The 18,522-nt window shown below is 46.4% G+C and overlaps 1 protein-coding gene across 1 annotated transcript in view; it reads left to right on the top strand.

Annotated features, from left to right (window-relative positions):
* Nucleotides 1-623: 623 nt before the first annotated feature.
* The window catches only part of GPC1 (glypican 1), a 415,429-nt gene continuing 397,530 nt past the window's right edge, over nt 624-18,522 (top strand). Inside the window, exon 1 of the mRNA XM_086943806.1 lies at nt 624-1,204. Within this exon, the coding sequence (XP_086799932.1) occupies nt 1,045-1,204 (160 nt within the window). The 5' untranslated portion in view covers nt 624-1,044. The remainder of the gene's footprint in view (nt 1,205-18,522) is intronic.

Below are 18,522 nucleotides of genomic sequence, written 5' to 3'. Positions count from 1 at the left end.
CTTCAGCGCACTTCAACATCCAGAAGGCTGTGCATACGGCCGCGCCCTTTCAGGCAGGTGTTTGTTAATTGATTTGGTGCGTAGAAAAACGTGCTTCCTGTTTCCCCTTTTAAACCAAAGCCACTGATGAAAGGACTTTGTGTGTCCCGAAACGCGTCTGGCGAAATTATTTACTTTGGGATCTTTTACTGCTGTAGAGCCTGCTGGCCAGCTGACATTAAAGGAATACAAGCTGAATTGAAACCTCTTGTGGTCTCTCCGCTTTGGGCAAAACCTGCAACTGTGTTGATATATATATATATATATATATATATACACACCCCCTGAACTGTTTCCTGTTTCCCTGCATTAAAAATTGTTACTTGCAGCGTGGGTCTGTCACCAGAGTCTTACAAGCAGCTCTCTATGACCTGGGCACACCTTTATTATCAAGAGCAACACCCGCTTAAAAAACACACCATGAGTGTCGAGGAAAAACAATGCTCAAAATCGGAAATACACTGTGAGGCGGTGAAGAAAGCACCGCATTCCGGGCTCCACTTGATGAGTGGGAATAAACGGCGGCCAATGGGGACGCGCGCTCGGCGGCCAATCGGCGGCCGCCGCCAGGAGCCCGCTGGCTCTGCCAGCCTCAGAGAGAGCGGCGGCGCTGCCCCGAGAGGAGAGCGGAGGAGAGGCACCGGGACCGGTCTGCCGCCACCACCCGCGCGGACACTGCACCCCGGGCGCAGAGCCCCTGCAGCTGCCGGCAGTCTCATCCACGCAGGAGTCGGAGGCGCCTGCACCAGCTGCCAGGGCTGCACCTGCAGACCCGCCCCGGTGTCCACCGTCTGTCCAACCTGGGCGCATACACCGGGACTCTCTGCCGATTGGACACGCACCTTGAGGGCCTCCTTTGGCTTGTATCGCCGCTCGGGACACCTCGGGATCGCGTCCCTCCTTCAGCGCCGGTCCGCCTCACCTGCAGCCCGGATCTGGACTGGAGGCCGGCGCGGTCCCTCTGGAGGATGCTCTAGGCGGTGGGCGCCCGGAGGCAGCGGCGGGATGGCGGTGTCCGAGGGGCTCTGGGTCCTCTGGCTGCTGCTGGCCTCGGCGTGGAGCGACGGGACCGGCGGGGGCAAACCCCGGAGCTGCGCCGAGATCCGGCTGGTCTATAGCGCCGCGGGGTTCGGCACCGTCGGGGTGCCCCAGTCGCAGATCTCAGGTGAGTTACCTGGCGGACCCCTCGGGGGGGATGCAGCAGCTCTACACGTCTGTATAACATCCAAGTTCCAGCAAAGTGAAACAGCTGGGGGGCGCGGGCAGCTTCTATGCGGCAGAGACCCGCACTTAACTTGCAGGCAAGGCTTCTGATTTCCCCTTAGCTCGGTGGGGAGGGCTGGAATTAATTGTTTTCTGACATACCTTCTTTAGCCATCCATGTGTGAGTTGCAGGTTCTAACCGAAGTGTGTTTAATCAGATCGTATTCGCTATGCGACCCACGGCGTACTAAAACTCTATACCAGATCTTGGTGTAACCCGCAGTTTCCGATCCCAAGAAGGGTCCACGGATTGATGAGTGCGTGTGGCTGTGGTTTATTTTTAATCTGCATCTCCCAGACCTCTCAACGTGATGTGTTAATGCTGGCGCGGCTGTGACTATAGGTGTCAATGCATCTGAGGTGGCTCACAGGGGCAGGAGCCGTTTTTCCTGCTGCAGAGGTCGGGTGTGTGCGTGCGCGGGCATTAACATGTAAGCCGCCTCGTGTGCAGAGGTTATAATCCCTCCAGCAGAGAGCTGTGCGTGTTAGAATGTCAGTTCCGTGTATTTCCTGCCCTATTCGCATAAGGTAACTCAGTGGGTTTCTGGTTTCTGGTGGAATTTTGTTTGTAAGTAGCAGGTCCATTAAAACAACATTATGGATTGCTTGTGTAACCTGCAGTCGATAGTTTCCTATGCGAGTGATTTAAGGGGTACCAATGAGTTGTGTAACTATGGCATCTGGTGTTTAATTGCCAATACACCATTTAGTATATGTTGCTCGGAATATTAAAGAGTGTTTGTTAGTGCTCCCTGGCTTTAAAGTATCTCAATATCAAATTTATTTTTTAGTTAATAAAACCCATAACAATTTTTGTACATATCATTATGGAAAACGACAGCCATCATAGTCCAGTTCTACTGAAAGAATACATTAAACACTACCAATAACATTATTTCTTGAACTGAGTGCAACTCAGACAGCCAAGGAATGCCATCGGATAGAATAAAATATTATAAAATACTAAGAGCTAAAACAAGCAGAGATAAAACCCAGAGTAGTGAAAGTGTAGTAGTACAAGATACTGGTCTTAAGCCTAAGTAATAATTAGAAAGTGCTGCATGCATTAAGTGGGCTGTATGCCATTTGCCATGCGGCTAGGTGCTTCCAGGTGTCTATTCGCAATAATCAGTTATACGTTTTTGAGATTAGTTAACGAGATGACAATAAGTCGAACTCTAAGGTCTTTGAGGTATTTCCCACACCTTGATAAAGATCTTACGTCAGATTGGCAAAAACATACCCAAGTGGTCTCCAGACAAGTGTAGGCCCCCTTCGTCAGGAAAATTGGATTTAGTAGGGCCACCTCCTAGTGACGTCGAGAGCGGGGCAGCAGCACCGGAGGGGCAGCCATGATTGGCGATTGAAATTGATTAGTCTGCATGCCGCCTCCTTTCCTGGGTTGGCCCATGCCAAGCTAAAGTCCGCTACTGGTAAACCAAGCAATCGCATATACATAATATCTCTGCACACTCGGCTGCTGATGGCATCTGAAGGTAAGGCTGGGGTCTCCCCACCAGATATGAAGTGTTTAGGAGAGCAGGCTATCTGAGGACTTCGGGGGAGCAGTGTCTTGCTGAAATTAACTTAAACACAACTGCCTACTGACTGACATTTTCCAGGTCAAAAGGAGATGGAGTTGAGTGTTGGTGCTTCAGGTTGGAAAGATGAAATTGCCTTCTGTAATTGATGATGCCACAGTTTCTCTGGGCTCTCGGATGTGTCTCTCAGACAGGCCATGAGTGAGTTTCCTGGTGTTTTCAATATACGTATATAGTATTTCAAGGTGTCAGCCATCAGGTTAGCATTTGGTTTGATAGGCTAAATTCCAGGCGGATTCTAGATCTGCGGAGATGCCTGGGCGATTGAAATACTTTCTTATGACCTGAGCACTGCACATGCTCTAGACTGACAGAACAGGTGCCTGGGAAAGCAAGGTGCCCGTATTGTAGTGCTGGGTGGCGGGGTGCCTTTATGACTTTGAGAATTATTGAAGCAGAGGGACTTTTTAGTTTCTTATTGAGGCAGGCGAGACAGTAAGTGATGACTGCAGCTTTCTTTTTTTGCTAGCCTTTTTGGTCCGAGGGTTGGAAAGTCTCTGTAAACTTAACCCCCAAGTAGTGATATATTGGGCCGTTTTAATGATCTTGGTCCCCATATGCCTTGAAAGACTTTTCTTGTTCTCACGACGGCCGAAGATTACGAATTTGATCTTATCCTGCTTAATCATGAGAAATTTATTTTCATTATATGTATGAAGACTGCACAGTGCTCGATGTAAGCACACTTTTGTGTTATCTATTATTACAATATCATCTGCATATTGAAGAATGTGTAGAGTCGAATGGCCTAGTCGTGGAAGGATGGCACAGTTGGTCGCCAGAGCTTTGCCCAGATCTAATGTGTTAAAGGGCACGAGAGCGAGGATGCAGCCTTGCTTCAGACCGCCTTGGGTGGTAATTTTGGAGGTGACCGTTTGTGGCCCAGTTCTCACGTGGACCCATGTGTCTGATTAAAGAGAAATTATAGCCCCTAAGATATTTGAGGGAATGCCCCACATTGGTAGTTTCCTCCATAGCTTAGGTAGCCCATCTTATCGAAAGCAGCGCTGTAATCGAGAAAGTAGCAAAGAAGTGGTAGCTGGTTTCTGTGGGCTGCTCAATGGCTCTGTACGGCAAGTGTGGCGGTGATTTATTTATATTTATTTCAAATGGGGAGTCTAAAAGGCATTGAATCAAATTTTAAACTTCTAACAGATCATTTGCACACCTGGGTGAACGAAGAATGTGCTAGACGATGGAGCATAATGACTTAAGGGGAGCTAAATTCAATAATCATGTACAGGAATAATAACCAAACCAAAAATAATGATCATATACAAGAATAATAACTGATACTATAGTACGTCCGATGTGCTTAGAACTAGATTCTGGACACTCAAAATTCATGCCCTTTATCTCTCAGCACTCCCAACTTATGTTTTGTTTCCTTCTATCTTTTCTTTCTATGTGTAGCTTTCGGGCTCGTCGTTATTTGGGTTTCTTGCCTTCTCTTTTATACCCTTTCTAGTTCGATTCTCCGATGTTGCTTGTTACCAATAGTGGACGCTGCTGCACGAAAGTCAGTCTGGAAGAATTGAAGAACATCATTGTCCCGAACCCAAGCCTCTAGCTGTTTGAGCAGTAATCAAGCATACGCTTTGGCCTCTAGATCTTATAGGGCTAACAAGCAATAGATGGCTTTGTTGGGTGCCCTTTCTCAAATATAGGGTACAGGGTGGAGCCCCTCCATGTGTCTAAAACTTGGGCTGAGAGGAAAGCTTGATTAAAAAGAGGAGTTATAACCTTTGCCCTGTCCTCCGATGAGCATTTAAAGATTTCATCGGGAAGGCCGTTAGGTCCCAGGTGCCCCGTCCTTTTTCATTGCCTTAATGATTTTGCAAGCCTTGGCCGGAATGGTTAGATCCTGTTGGTTTACTGTGGACTGGTCTACGGCTCCAGTTTGTGCATGTAGTCTGGCTCAGCTGGATGGCTAGAGTATAGCCCTGTTACATGGCTCACCCAGGTTCTTTCCGAAACTCCGTTTTCCCTAGTTGAATTTGGGGCTGTAAGTTTGTTAATGTAGTCCAGGGGTCTCCAACCTTTCAATTACAAGAGCTACTTATGCTCAATGAAAATCCTTCCGAGCTACTAATAATATTAGTTTGGAACACATCAGATAAGAGTATATTAGTGGGTTACCAGCCATGATCTCCTCAGTGTAGGATTGCCAGCAGTAATGCAATTTGGAATGCCTCTACAAGGGCAATACATAACAGCCACAGATGCAATGCCCCCTGGTACCAAGGTAATAAGGATGTACGACATTACAACGCGTACCTTTACAACGCGTGCCGTTACTACGCAACTTTTACAGCGCAAGTCGTTACAACGACTTGCGTTGGGGGGTGCTGGATAGTAAATATTTTAATTTACTATTCCAGCTCCAGTCCCCATGGATAGTAGGGAAGGAGTTGGATAGTAAATTAAACTATTTACTATCCTGGAGCGCCCCCCAGCGCAAGTCGTTGTAACGCTTGCGTTGTAAAAGTTGCGTGGTAACAGTACCGCGTTGTAAAACCTTCGTTGTAAAGGTTGTTCCCCAGGTAATAACATTAGTAATAAGTCTATCATTTTATATCTCATATTTATCATTCAGATACCAGATTTAAATAGATTTTGAAAATTATGGGTTTTGAAAATACATAAATTTTCATATGAAATACACACTTTTCAATTTTGATATACATATATTGCCAACTCACATGGTGCCACTGTGTGTCACACGATTTAGGCTCCATTCACACAGTGCCCCAGGGAGGACTTGAAATTATACTGTGGTTGGGAAAACGAGCTAAAAACCACTGTAAACAGTGGATTTCCAGCTTGTTTTTGAAGGCAGTAACCAGCCGATGTGCACAAAAGGTGTGAAAACAGCCCAGAACATCGGGGACAGCCTTGATGACAGTATCTCACAGGATTTCTCTAAACGACTTGCTAAGAAACAATATTTGTGCAACTTGAGCTACTTTTTATTGTATATATTCAAAATGTTGAGGGTGTATGAATTATAAGAGGTGCCCATTAGATAAAGGTGGTTTATTTTAGAGACCTTTTTACATTTTCATATATAGGTGATATTTGTTAATTTAAGCACTTGATGGTTTTAGATTTTTTCTTTGATTCATACACTGTGAATACATTTCATTTAAATAAGTTAAATAAATATATTTTTCACTATAGGAAATGGTAATTATTTCTGGAAGAGCCGAGATAGTTTAAGTTCTTTCTTCAAGTGCATTCTGATTGATTAATGATAGATCCTGGACATTGATAGGAGGCACAAAAGGGAAATTGTTTTGGGTTCGATACATATATTACAGACCTGTCAACTCACAGGTTGCCATCGTGTGTCACAAGATTTTGGCTACCTTCACACGTCCCCCAGGGAGGAGCTGAAATCACACAGTGGTAGGGAAAACTAGCTGAAAACCCCTGTAAACAGTGTATTTCCAGCTCATTTTTAGAGGCACTAACCAGCCAATGTTCATAAAGAGTGTGAAAACACCCCAGAACATCTGGGACAGCCTTGATGACCCTTTGTTTCTTTTTGTTTAAAGAGGAGTGGGTAGGGGACTTGGCGAGGGTCAGAGTGCCTCTGCACTCTCAGCACCAGGCCCTTCCCCCTCCAAGGCCCTGCCGCCTCACACATTGAAAATATGTTGTAAGGTGGCAGGTATGACATTAATTCAACCAAACTAAAGCTTCTAATTTAGTAGGCTGGACAACACACAGGAGAGCTACTCACAGGTAGCTGGAGAGCTACCAGTAGCTCACGGGCTACTCGTTGGAGAAGCCTGATGTAGTCCCTAGAGTGAGCTAGACTTCTTTCTTGGAGCATTTGATGTATGTTTAACCACGCGTTTTCTTCTGAGGCTTTCTTCACTTCCTATACTGTGCGATTTAGTGATAGCCGTGACTGTTTTGATGGTTGGGTTGAGCTTGTGGTTGTGTAAGGACCTTCTTAACTCTCTCTGTGCAATGACAATGGTCTTGTTATACGGCTGGTTGAACGGCACCATCCCTATTTCTATTGAGGGTTGCTTGCGACCTCCAGTTGCTAGTAAAGAGTCCATCAGCTCCTTGGTCAATCTTCCCCACTCATTTAGCATGATTCCCGGAGTAGCATTGGAGTTCATAATCACCATGCGTAGCCACTTAGGCACCATATAGGTCTCAGTGGCCCTCCATTTGATCATCTTGAATAACTTTGTTGCTTCCACACATGTAGAGGTGACCACTACGCAATGTTTGCCTGCCGTAGGAACTCCTCAGTCCACAGTTAAAGCAGGGGGTTATGGTCGCTTTCACACCTATTAAGAATCTCGAGGTTAGTAAGACGATTCGCAAAATATTTAGACAGGAAGATGTAGCCAATTATTGAGATTTTTTTTAAAGTACAGAGGAGCTGGTGATGGGGGGGTCTTGAGCCTTTTACACTTGCTCAGGAGGAATTAATTAGAAGGTACTCAAAAGATCATTCATTTTTTCCTGTTCCTTGGCTTTTCAAAAAGCGATGCTGGTGTTTCCCAGGTCCCTGATGTTAAAATCCCCTGTGAGCAGGACTTCATTTGAGGCATAATCCAGAGGAATGGCTTCTAGTCAATTGCAGAGGTCGTCAATTGCTCTTGGTTTTTGTGTTTTCTGTGCATTATGGTAGCAGTTTCTCAGGAGCAAGGGAGTCTTATTATGACACATTGTTAACCCTGAGATTATTGCTGCTTGCAACGCCGGGGAGTTTTGATTAAGGGGCATAACTTGAGTCTTGCTGGTTTACTTAATGAAGATTGAGAGACCTCCCGATGGCCAGCCAAATAAATTGGTGCATTTTGCTGGCTTAAAAAGCGCATAGAAGCCGCGTAAAACAGTTGGGGTTACCGCCCATGTTTCCTGTAGGCAGATGATGTCGCTTTAATGCAAGAATGCCACTGTGGATGAACTTGTCAAAATTGAACTCAGACCTGCCACATTCCACAATGTGATTATAAACTTCCGCTCCTTTGTGGGTTTCTGAGATTGAAGGCCGCCTGGTGGATGGTGGCTTGGAATGTAGGTCGTGCAACTGGTTCCACCCGTCGTTTTGACTTCTTGTCATGTGTCTTGCGTTTCTTTGATTATTAGCACATAATACTTGTAGAGAGTTTGCAGCTTTGGACGCACTTGAAAGCCAGCCGCGGGTAGTGCTCTACGCCCCTCACAAGTCACTTCTGTGCAGCATAGAGGGCTCCTGAGGCAGAAAAAGTGAGGATATGCGGGTGGATGAAGCTTTAACAACTCAATTCCCCAGGATGGTGTCTCTGAGGCCAGCTCTTTTCCATGTGGCTATTGTGGCGTCCGAGGCTTCTTTTTCCGGGATCTGAATACACTTTACAGAAGTTAGTTCCACTGATGTCAGATCCTTCAGTCCTGAAATGTGTTGGAACAGGTGTAACAAATTGCCTCTATTTAATATATCATGAGTACCCTTTGGGGTGTAGTGAGGAATAAATGGCAATTCAAACTGGTCTGTGGTGCCTGCGTGTATGGCTTCTTCTGGTCTCCTGGATTGAGGCTCCCGTCCCATTTTAAGCTGGAAAGATGAAGGGCTAAGTGCAATTAGGGCGCGGCTCAGTTGACTAGTTGAGAGCCTGTTTATTGGACCACTTTGACTCCAGTTATTGGGTGATTGGTCTTGTTGTATGTGTCTGATTATCATCCCAGTTTGCCTCCAAACATTAGACAGCTGGTTTTGATGTTGATTGTGGATGGTTGTCATAGTCTCTCCTGCTACCGGGTGTGGGGTCGACCCACTGATTAGGTGGACCTGTTTCAAGTTATCTTTCAACACGCGGTATACTTGCTTGAGCTAGATTGCTGGGTAAAGTAGCACAGGGCCACAAGGTATTATGGCTGCTGCTTGCCAGGCCAGGAGGGCCTTTAGTAAGAGAGTATCTGTTGGCTAAATTAGTGCAAAAAGGGGTTGCATTAGTACTTGATTCTGCCATTTTTGCCTTGGGAGCATTTGTCAATAAAGGAGCCCTGAGCCCCTGCCCATTAAGTGACTGCGCCCCATTGGTTCCATGTGTGGCCCCTGTGGCTTTAATTGGTACAAAAATTGAGCTCATGGGAACGGCCTCTGTGCACGATCCGACCTGCCCTATGTCTGGGGGCATTGGTTTCCATTGTTTCTGATGTGCCACTTAATATCCTGGCTTTCCTTTTTTACCATTGATGGCTCAGGTTCAAATATGGTCGTCAGTGTGACCCCTGATGCATAAGTACAGACCATTGGTGCCTGTGCCATGTTGATCCCTTGGGCAGTCACTTTTGGTTTGTTTTAAGGACTGGTAACAGAGACTGGAGCTGCTACTACTTTTGGTAGTCCATCTGGTGCGTCTCTAGATGGGTGTGATTTCTCGGTAGGTCTTGCAAGCAGCTTGGTGGGTTTAAGCCTTCCATGTGCCCCATACTTGCTTTAGGTGCTGATTGAATATAGGAAAAGGCTTAGACGACCCATCACCATGGTCCTTGTGAGAAATGGAGGTAGCCCCTGCAATCAGAGATCTCTGTTTCATGAGGCGCTGGTTTTTTGAATGTTTTTTTCAATTTCTTTTTCACCCTTATCGAGAGAATAAGGGTATTTGAGGTGCCTGGTGGTGCCAATGGTTCAAGAGGTTGGACTTGTGCGCTCCCATTCGATGAGTTAGGGGATGGCGAATCGATAGTGATGATAAAGTTGCAAGTGGGCTGGTTTTTCTTTTAGGTTAAGGCCCATGTTCTGTCCCTGGTGAGGCCGATATTGATACATCAGGTAAGGATTGTCGTTGATATCACTTAGTTCGACTGTGGAAATTCTGTTAGAAGGCGGATTACTTGTGTTTTTTCCAGAGGCGCAGATCGAACTCTTAATACTTTCCACAAGGGTCCATAGTAGTTCAGGCAGATAATTAGATTATTGATCAGTGGGGAACATGAACAGAGTCGGTCTGCCACTGCCTGCCCAAGGAGATTTTCCAATGAGCTTAGCCTGAGTCCCAAATCCATTAAGCTTGAGGCAATGGGTTGACTTAGGTCTATCTGGAGCTCCATCTAGTCTTGCTTAATACTGATGAAGGCCAGAGAGGGTCTGGGCAGCCCTATAAGGGGAGAGACTGGTGCCCTTAATTGTGTAGGCCTGATGGTTCTGCGTTTCTGCTTATTTATAAATACTGAGGTTTGTGCCAGTGATGCTTCAATTTGGGCTTTCAGTGTGGCATGGAAGCGGTCAGATAGGTTTCCTAGATCCTGATCGGATATTCTTTCCCTTCTAGACTATTTTTAGGGAGATTGAGTGGAGTTGGCCTCTGAGACGTTTTTTAATAACTCAGTTTTCTGTGACTTTGTCCGTGAAAGAGGGGCAGTCTCACTAACATGCACTTGCGTGGTCACCATATCCATACATGGGCGCTATTCGCTAGGCAGAACTTCTCTTTCCAGTCCCCAAATGTCTATGCCCGACTGATTTGTGAGATAATGGTCTCCCTCTGTGGCTGCACTCTCCAGGGCATTTCTGTGGAAGCCTGATGGAAGATCAGATGGAGGGCTCTCCTCACTGCACTGAACTCCCCATTGTAGCCCTGGGCAGGAATTTGATCAGCAGGATTTTGGCCCTCTAACCGATGGCTCTAGAGTATATGAAGACACTGATGGCTTGTTAAACTCCCATGAGCCCAATGAGGTTGGTGGATGAAGTTCTTTATGGGGCACCTTTAAACAAAATTCATTAATCAGCCCATTTGGTGGCAATTAGGCTCCTTGTGCCTGAGTCCTTTTAGAAAACATGTTGGTCAACCCCTGGGGTGTGTTTGGGTCAGATGTTGTTGTACGTTGATTGGGCAGTGGGTATGGCTTCTTGATTATGCTCATCTGGTCTTGTTTTCTTGATTTTTTAAAGTAAAGTAGAGCCAAACATAGACTTCTGGGAGGGAGGTACCAGAGATGGAAGGAGGAAGTCGTCTGAGGGTTCATTGTTTTTTTCCTGGGGCAAAATTTACCTTTTCAGCGTGATGCCAAGAGGTTGTTTGATGCTTGTTTGCTGGGTTCTCAGAGTGCTTGAGATACTGCTCTGTAAGATTTTAGAATTTGGAAGGCGTGTGTATGTAGCACTGCCTTACCTCCCGATCGGGGAGCTGCTTGCCCCGTGGGGTACCAATGAGAATGAGGGTAGAGGCATGGGCACACTACTCACATAGGAGGTCGCACACCCTCAGTGCCTCCTTGCCTTATTAACTCTTTTGCGAAATGGCGGCTAACCGCTATTTGCCTTGCTGGTTGCACCCTACAGGCTCCTGAGGCCTACAGCAGTTCCTGCGACTCCTTGTGGCCACCTACTGGGTGAGCTCTAAGAGTGCTGGCTCGTGGTGGGTTTTCGGGGGAGCTCGTGGAACTGTAGCCGGTGGTGTGATTGACCAAAGCCGGGACACCTCCCACACTTCTCTGCCTCCAGTGAGCTTCGGGGATGCTGGTCTGTGGCGGTGATGGCAGCGGTGGCAGGTCGTAGCTACACACACACGGCACAACTTTGAAACACGGCGGAGTGAGGCAAGACTCTGCAGGCGGTGCAAAGTCAGTACAGAATCAAGGTGCGTTCCGTTCTCTATACATACAGGCCAAAGCGCTGGATAAAGTTATTAACTGGAGAGCTACCAGTAGCTCATGAGCTACTCGTTGGAGAAGCCTTGCCTAGAGCTCTCCATCAATCCACCCACGAGCTGCACCGCAATCAGAACTGAGGCCCGGGGTATGGCAGAGTGAGCCACAAATTTGTCAGGAGCTTTTCTGCTGAGTTTCTTCACAGGCGTCGCAGCTTGTGGACTCACTTGTGGTTTGCGGGCACACTTAACGAAACTCGAAGAGCCACAGGGGTCAAACGTCGCTCGGCCCACCACTCGGTCGCCACCCGGTCCTTAGCGCTCACCCTTCTGTCGGCCTCGGCGTCCTGCATCAACCAGTCCAGCACCTCTGCTCTGGTTTGTTTACAAGCCCCGCCTCACGTTCCCAGTGAGATGCTGAAAAGAACGCATCGAAACACCTCACCGAAGTGGCGTGCTGCCATATGTGCCTGGCTGCGGCACGCCACTTAGAGGGATATGTGCAAAAGAAGTGGCGGAGGGAGGTGTTAGCCATCATGGCTTAACTCCTCGCTCCTCCACTTTAAGCAACGCAAGGTTGTACCATATTTACAACAACATGGGGCAGCCTTAAGTTTCCCCCTTCGCTGGTGCTACACTTAGCAGGGTAGCGCCAACCCAGGCACCTTTGCACCATAGTACAAGGGTGTCTGCGTGCAGTAGAAAGATTGTTTATGTACAGGAAGGCCCCCCTTCCTGTACATAAACAATATTGAAATGCCAGTTTGTCACTTCGATGTGTGCTGCTTAATGCAGTCAACACCCTCTTGTTAAAGCGTGGCGTGAACTAGTCAAAAAATGCAGATTTGGAAAGTGTGCATTCACTGCATGACATTTACGGTTCTTCTTATTTCTGGGTTGTGGGGGGTGTCACATTGCAATTTTATTTAAAGCACCTTGATAACGAACAAAATAATGACTTGCTTACATTGCCAACTTACTCTATAGAGAAACATATGTGGTTTTTGACGATCTTTTGAGATTTTTTTTTGAGTGCCTAACAGAGACCCAATCAAATTAAGGCTTATTTTGGAGGTACATGCAATGTGTTTCAGGAAGAATGCACACCTCTGATTCCGTTTGTAACTGTTTGTGAATAAAAGAGACGCGGGGAGGTTATCATGTTAATAACCTGTTAACAAGGGTTTTTCTTGTGTGGAATGTCCAGGGAAATGCATCCATGTTTTTGTATATTTATTTTTCTTGTGTCTGCCTTGTCAACGACCACATTCTTGAAACACACGCCTATAGGATATCATTTCAAGCCATTGTTTAATTGTGCATTTGTCACAGGGCCGACGACATGCCGCCTTTATTGTCGATTCATATTAGTTTCATATGCTTTGAAGGCACAGCATATAGGCTGAGATGGTTTCACTTACTCGAAATCCCTTATCTACGCCCCTCCCCCCGCAATGCTCATCCATATCATAAGAAAAGCTTCTTGGACTGCGAGGCTACGTTGAAGGACCCTACGTTTTTTTTGTGCTGGGGGGAGGAGGGGTTGGTCTAAATTTACGACTGGGTTAATGCACCAATAAGAATGTATATTTCAGTAGCTCTGTTGATTCAAGGCACTGTAAATAGCACACGATGCGGTTATGCAGTATAACAGTACTTATTTGATCGATCTCGGAAGGATGAAAGGCTGAATGATTGTTGCCCTGACACTTGTCATCCAGGTTGCATATGGATTTCTGCAGTAGGCCCTTTAATACCCTGATCTATCTCGCTGTGGTCGAAACCTGTGACTTGCGGGCGCACAAAGCCCTCTGCAGAAGTCGGCATCCGCACAGACGTCTTCCCAGTACGCCCTCTCTCTAAACCAAAACACGCAGTTTTCTCAGAGTAATGAGGACAGTTTACACGTCTTCATATGTCATTAGAGAGAAGTTGCACCAGACGCTGGCGTGTACAGACAGGTCCCAGCATTCACCCTCTGCTCAAAAGAGATGCTTATCTTTGCTGTCATTCAGCAGGAATGTCATTGATTCCTACTGACATTTGACATAGAAAACAGACTCGTTTAACCCTTTAAAGCACAACTGTACACGACTCGCATATGGCGAAAAACAGGAAAGATGTTATCCAAAAAGGTTATTTGTTTTTGTGGGTGTTGGCCTGTTAAGGGTTGAGTGAGGATCTTTTGGGAGCTGCCTGGGCGTCTGTTGAAAGTTGTGGGAGTGGCTGTCTCGTGCTGTTGGGACTTGAGTGCAGGTTAGCTGGGGACTTCTTGCAAGGCTTGATGGCTGTGCAAGGGTCTGTTGGGGCCTCTGTAAGTGTTCTGTAGAACCCGTGCGAGCATCAGTTGTCTGTATCTGCACATGGACATGTGTTGGGGGTGAAATTAGATTCTGTGGTGATTTTGCTGGTTTTATTTGTTGTGTTTCTGGCATAGCCTCGGTTGGTGGCGGGTGCACTTGGGACTGTGTGGGAGTCCGTTTGTAACTTTGTAGGGGTCTGTTGGCACTTAGTAATGGTGGGTTGATGGCTCTTTTATGGTAATTTTATGCATATATTCAAATCTGTTGTGGGTTTTGCGAAAGTCACTTCATGGCTGCCATTCCAGGGTGTGTTTGGGAGTTGTGTGAGGAGTTTTTTGGGGACTATTTATTGGAGAGTGTTTTGGGGACTTCACTGGGGTCTGTTGGTGACTGTGTGATGTTTGTTGGGCTATTACAAGGGATGTTTCTGACCTTTATGAGCATTGGTTGGGTGTTTTGCGGGGTCCTTTGGAGGTGTTTGTGCAAGGATCCTTTGGAGAGATTGCTACGGCGTATTTGTGGCAGTGTATCATTTTTGGGGGTATTTCATGGTATGCCTGAGGTGTTTTGTGAGCATTTGTTCCATGTTTTGCGATGATCTACTGGTTGTTGCTGTGCGATGATCTGTTGGGAGCTGTGTAAGAGTCTGTTGGGGACTTTCCTGTGGTGTGTTTGTGGCTGTGTAATATTTGTTGAAAAAGTGCATGTTATGTTTGAGATATTTGTAAGCAGGGTTGGACTGAGACAGAAAATAGGCAGTGACACCAAAACAAAGTGATCTCCCTTAGTGAATCAGAGAGCTAAATAAAAGTGGTCTACATTTGTGCATCTGGACATTTTTTAACTTGCAAAGACACACTATGTGGTTTTCTTTGCAAAGTATGGGAAGTTGCATGCATTTGTGCTTGCTTCAGGCGATGTTTGTGGCAATATCAGGGAATTCAAGAGTAAAAACCTGCCCACCAGACCATAAAACAAGCCCACAACCAAACCAAAATAGCGGTATGCCCACCTTCATGTCAGAGCAGCCCTTCTGGCACTGCATAGTTCGCCTGTACACTTGTCCAACACTGCTTGTTAGCATATGATGAATGTTGTGTGCAGTTCCAGTCCATCTTCCCCTATTCCCCTAGTGCGTATCTCCACCCACTCCTCCCTAAAAGGTGTCCCACATGCCACAACCTGACTTTATCAAAGTACTGAAGAACTAGGACCATATCATGCCCACCAAGCAGACCACAACTGGTTGCTACCCAACTGAATCATCTCATGTAGCTGCTTCACCCACAGACAACAAGGATCTGGGCACCAACACACCACACTGAAAACTAGTCTTGTCTTGCAGCCGGTCAAAGGAGCAAAGATCGGGGAGGGCTCAAAACCAATAAGTGCAGAAAAGGAGAAAAAAACAGGAGCCAATCCTACCTCTGTTCAGATTGTCTAGAGTTTCGGGAGGTTTTGAGCCATTACTTCATGGAAGATCTCACGGACCTTAGATGATGACCATGATGGTTCCTCAATCCCTGCTAAAGAAATCACTTATACTATTGTACATAATGCCAAATGATTCCCCGCTGTCCTCTGCCCAATTCCTTTCCTCCCCACCTGACGTACAGGGCTCCTTTCCCCCCTGGCTTCGTTTGAGCTACATAAATACCATCTGATGGATTGCATTCAGACTTTTGCAACTATATGATTGTAGGATCCATGCTGGAGGTCTTAGTGGGGGTCTATTGGTGTCTGTGTGAAGGTGTCGTGGGAGCTGTCAGGGCCTTTAGTGGGGATTCCACACAGATCTGTTGGGCGCTATGAAACGCTCTTCCCGCAGCTATGCTATGGTTCTTTAGGGTTGTTGTTTGGGTGTGCTGAATTTGTTGAAAAGGTCTTCAGGTAGCTGCTGTACAAGGATCTGTTGCATACATTAGGGAGATGTGTGAGTCTGTTGAGACTGTGTGGGTCTATTGTGGGTTGTGTTTGCGCCTTTAGAGGAAGTGAGGTACTTAGTGTAGAGCCTATTCCAGGGTGTATTGGTAGCTGTGCGATAGTGTTAGTGGCTGTTAGTTCTATATCACAGTATGTTGGTGGCCAGGGGCGGCTGGTGACATTTGAAAGTGGTGAGCGTAAACTAATTTGCATATTGCAGCGAGCGAGCCCGAACCACCTTGCATCCATCCATACATCATTCATGCATCCACCCATCCATCCACCCATCCTGCATCCATACATCATTCATTCATGCATCCACCCATCCATCCATCATGCATCCACCCATCATGCATGCATCCATGCATCCATCCATACATCATTCATGCATCCACCCATCCATCCACCCACCCATCCTGCATCCATACATCATTCATTCATGCATCCACCCATCCATCCATCATGCATCCACCCATCATGCATGCATCCATGCATCCATCCATACATCATTCATGCATCCACCCATCCATCCACCCACCCACCCATCCTGCATCCATACATCATTCATTCATGCATCCACCCATCCATCCATCATGCATCCACCCATCATGCATGCATCCATGCATCCATCCATCATTCATGCACCCACCCATCCATCCACCCACCCATCCTGCATCCATACATCATTCATTCATGCATCCACCCATCCATCCATCATGCATCCACCCATCATGCATGCATCCATGCATCCATCCATACATCATTCATGCACCCACCCATCCATCCACCCACCCATCCTGCATCCATACATCATTCATTCATGCATCCACCCATCCATCCATCATCCACCCACCCATCCACACAGTGGCAGCATTAATGGCCGACAGCAAAGTTAAGGCATCAATTAGATCTCAAATGATCCCTGCGTCCTGTTGTCCAAACACCTCCACATGTCAATTCTTACCCACCAAGTGTTCAATCTAGCGTTGGAACTGTTTTTTTTTCAATAGCTATTCCCATAGTTTTAGTAAAATGAGCATCAACAAAATTACCAGAAGCCCCAGATTCAATCATTGACTGAATCTTACTATTTGCCCTTTCTGCAAACTAACTCTATAAACAAAAACAAATGCCACTGTGCTTTTTGCACTATTTTGGTCAAGAAGATCCGGGACACTACATAAAGAGAACTTGAAAGTGTGGCCTCAATCATTAATAGGTCTTCTCTTTTTCCACGTACTGACTTTCACTTGTATAACTTTTAATTTGGATTTCAGGTTTCATGGGACAGTCTTTTAAAAAGTGGATGATTTTACTACAATATATGTCAAGTTTAGTTTTTCATCTTTTTGCCCTGTCGTCTTTATTAACAGCACCCCATGTACATTGGCTCTGGAAATGAAGGAGTCTTAACAACCAGAGGCCGCAGTACGAGGGAGGGAGAGAGCTCTGCCCCCCCAGACAGGGGTTTATGTACCTGGGCTATGTATTGACCAGCCAATCCTGGCGCGGTATGCAGCGCCAGGATGGTCTGGGGGGGCACCATGACTGCTCGCCCAGTCGCCCTGTGCAACCCCGGGTGCTGCGGCCCGCCCCCTGGTCCTCTCTCTAAGGGCAAATTCACAGGGAAACAATCTGCGCATGCGCGGGCATGTTTGTGCCCAAAAACCCACTCGCGCAGCTGCAGCAGGTCCATCCTACCCCCCCCCCCGCACTCCGGAAAAGTCGGGTGTCTCCCGGATTCCCGGCCGGCAGGTAGCGCGATTTTAAAAAATATTTGCATTTGCTTTTTAGTGACGACGCGGTGGGTCCAGGGGGCTTAGTGGGGCTACGCCCCTACGCCCCAATGGACGCACCGCGCCTGTTGGTGGCTGTGTGAGGGTCTGTTAATGACTGTGGAAGGCTTTGCTAGTGGTTGTGTGAGGTTCTGTTGGTGCTGTGTGAGATTTTGTTGGTTGCATATTGCGGTGTTGGAGGCTTCTTCGGAGACCTTTTGGATCACCTGAGGGATTGTTGAGGGTTTGGCTGTAACACTTGAGTGCCTTGAAAAAGCTGTGTTCCCATCCTAATGCAAATACACATGACCGGGAATTCACATGCACCCACCTAGCCGGAACGTCTCACACAGGCACATATCTTGACATGAAGTACAGTAACATATACAGAACTTCACATACAGGCACATACCCTGGAGTTCTCTTACAAACGTGCAGGCTTTCAAATCCAGGAACATATCCCTGACTTCACATAATAGACACATATCCAGAAATATGCATACAGGCACTTATCCAGGAATTCACATACTGGCCCATGGCCAAACCTTCATAAACAGGAACATATTATGTTATCTTGGTGCCTGCTGAGAGGATAACATATCAACTAGAGGGGGGAGTGGTGGGGCAGTTACTGGTTAAACAACCAGTTTGTTTAATTTTCTCAAATGTAATAAATGAAAGTTCTAACAGATATGCAGCACGTTTCCACAACTCCCATTAACATCTCAGATATTCCCATTGCTAATTCACTTTAGTTAATCTATTCCTTTCAAAACATTATAGCAACTGCATGAAATCTAAAAAGCAAAAACTTGACAAGCATCTTCTAACTTATCCACAATGAAAAAGGAAGGACATTTTACTCTTCTGCTACATATTTAACTCTAAGCTTGGGTTATGAAGTGGCTTGATAATCACTGCAAAGCATGTCAGCGCCTCTTCAGGGGTAGTCAGCTCTATATAAAGTCAATTTACAAGTGCAGTAGCTAGGACTGATTTCCACAGCTTAGCT

Source organism: Lissotriton vulgaris, chromosome 11 (assembly GCF_964263255.1).
Source record: "Lissotriton vulgaris chromosome 11, aLisVul1.2, whole genome shotgun sequence".
Taxonomy (NCBI): domain Eukaryota; kingdom Metazoa; phylum Chordata; class Amphibia; order Caudata; family Salamandridae; genus Lissotriton; species Lissotriton vulgaris.
Note: the sequence above shows the minus strand (reverse complement) of the source record. Positions and strands in the feature narration are given on the sequence as shown.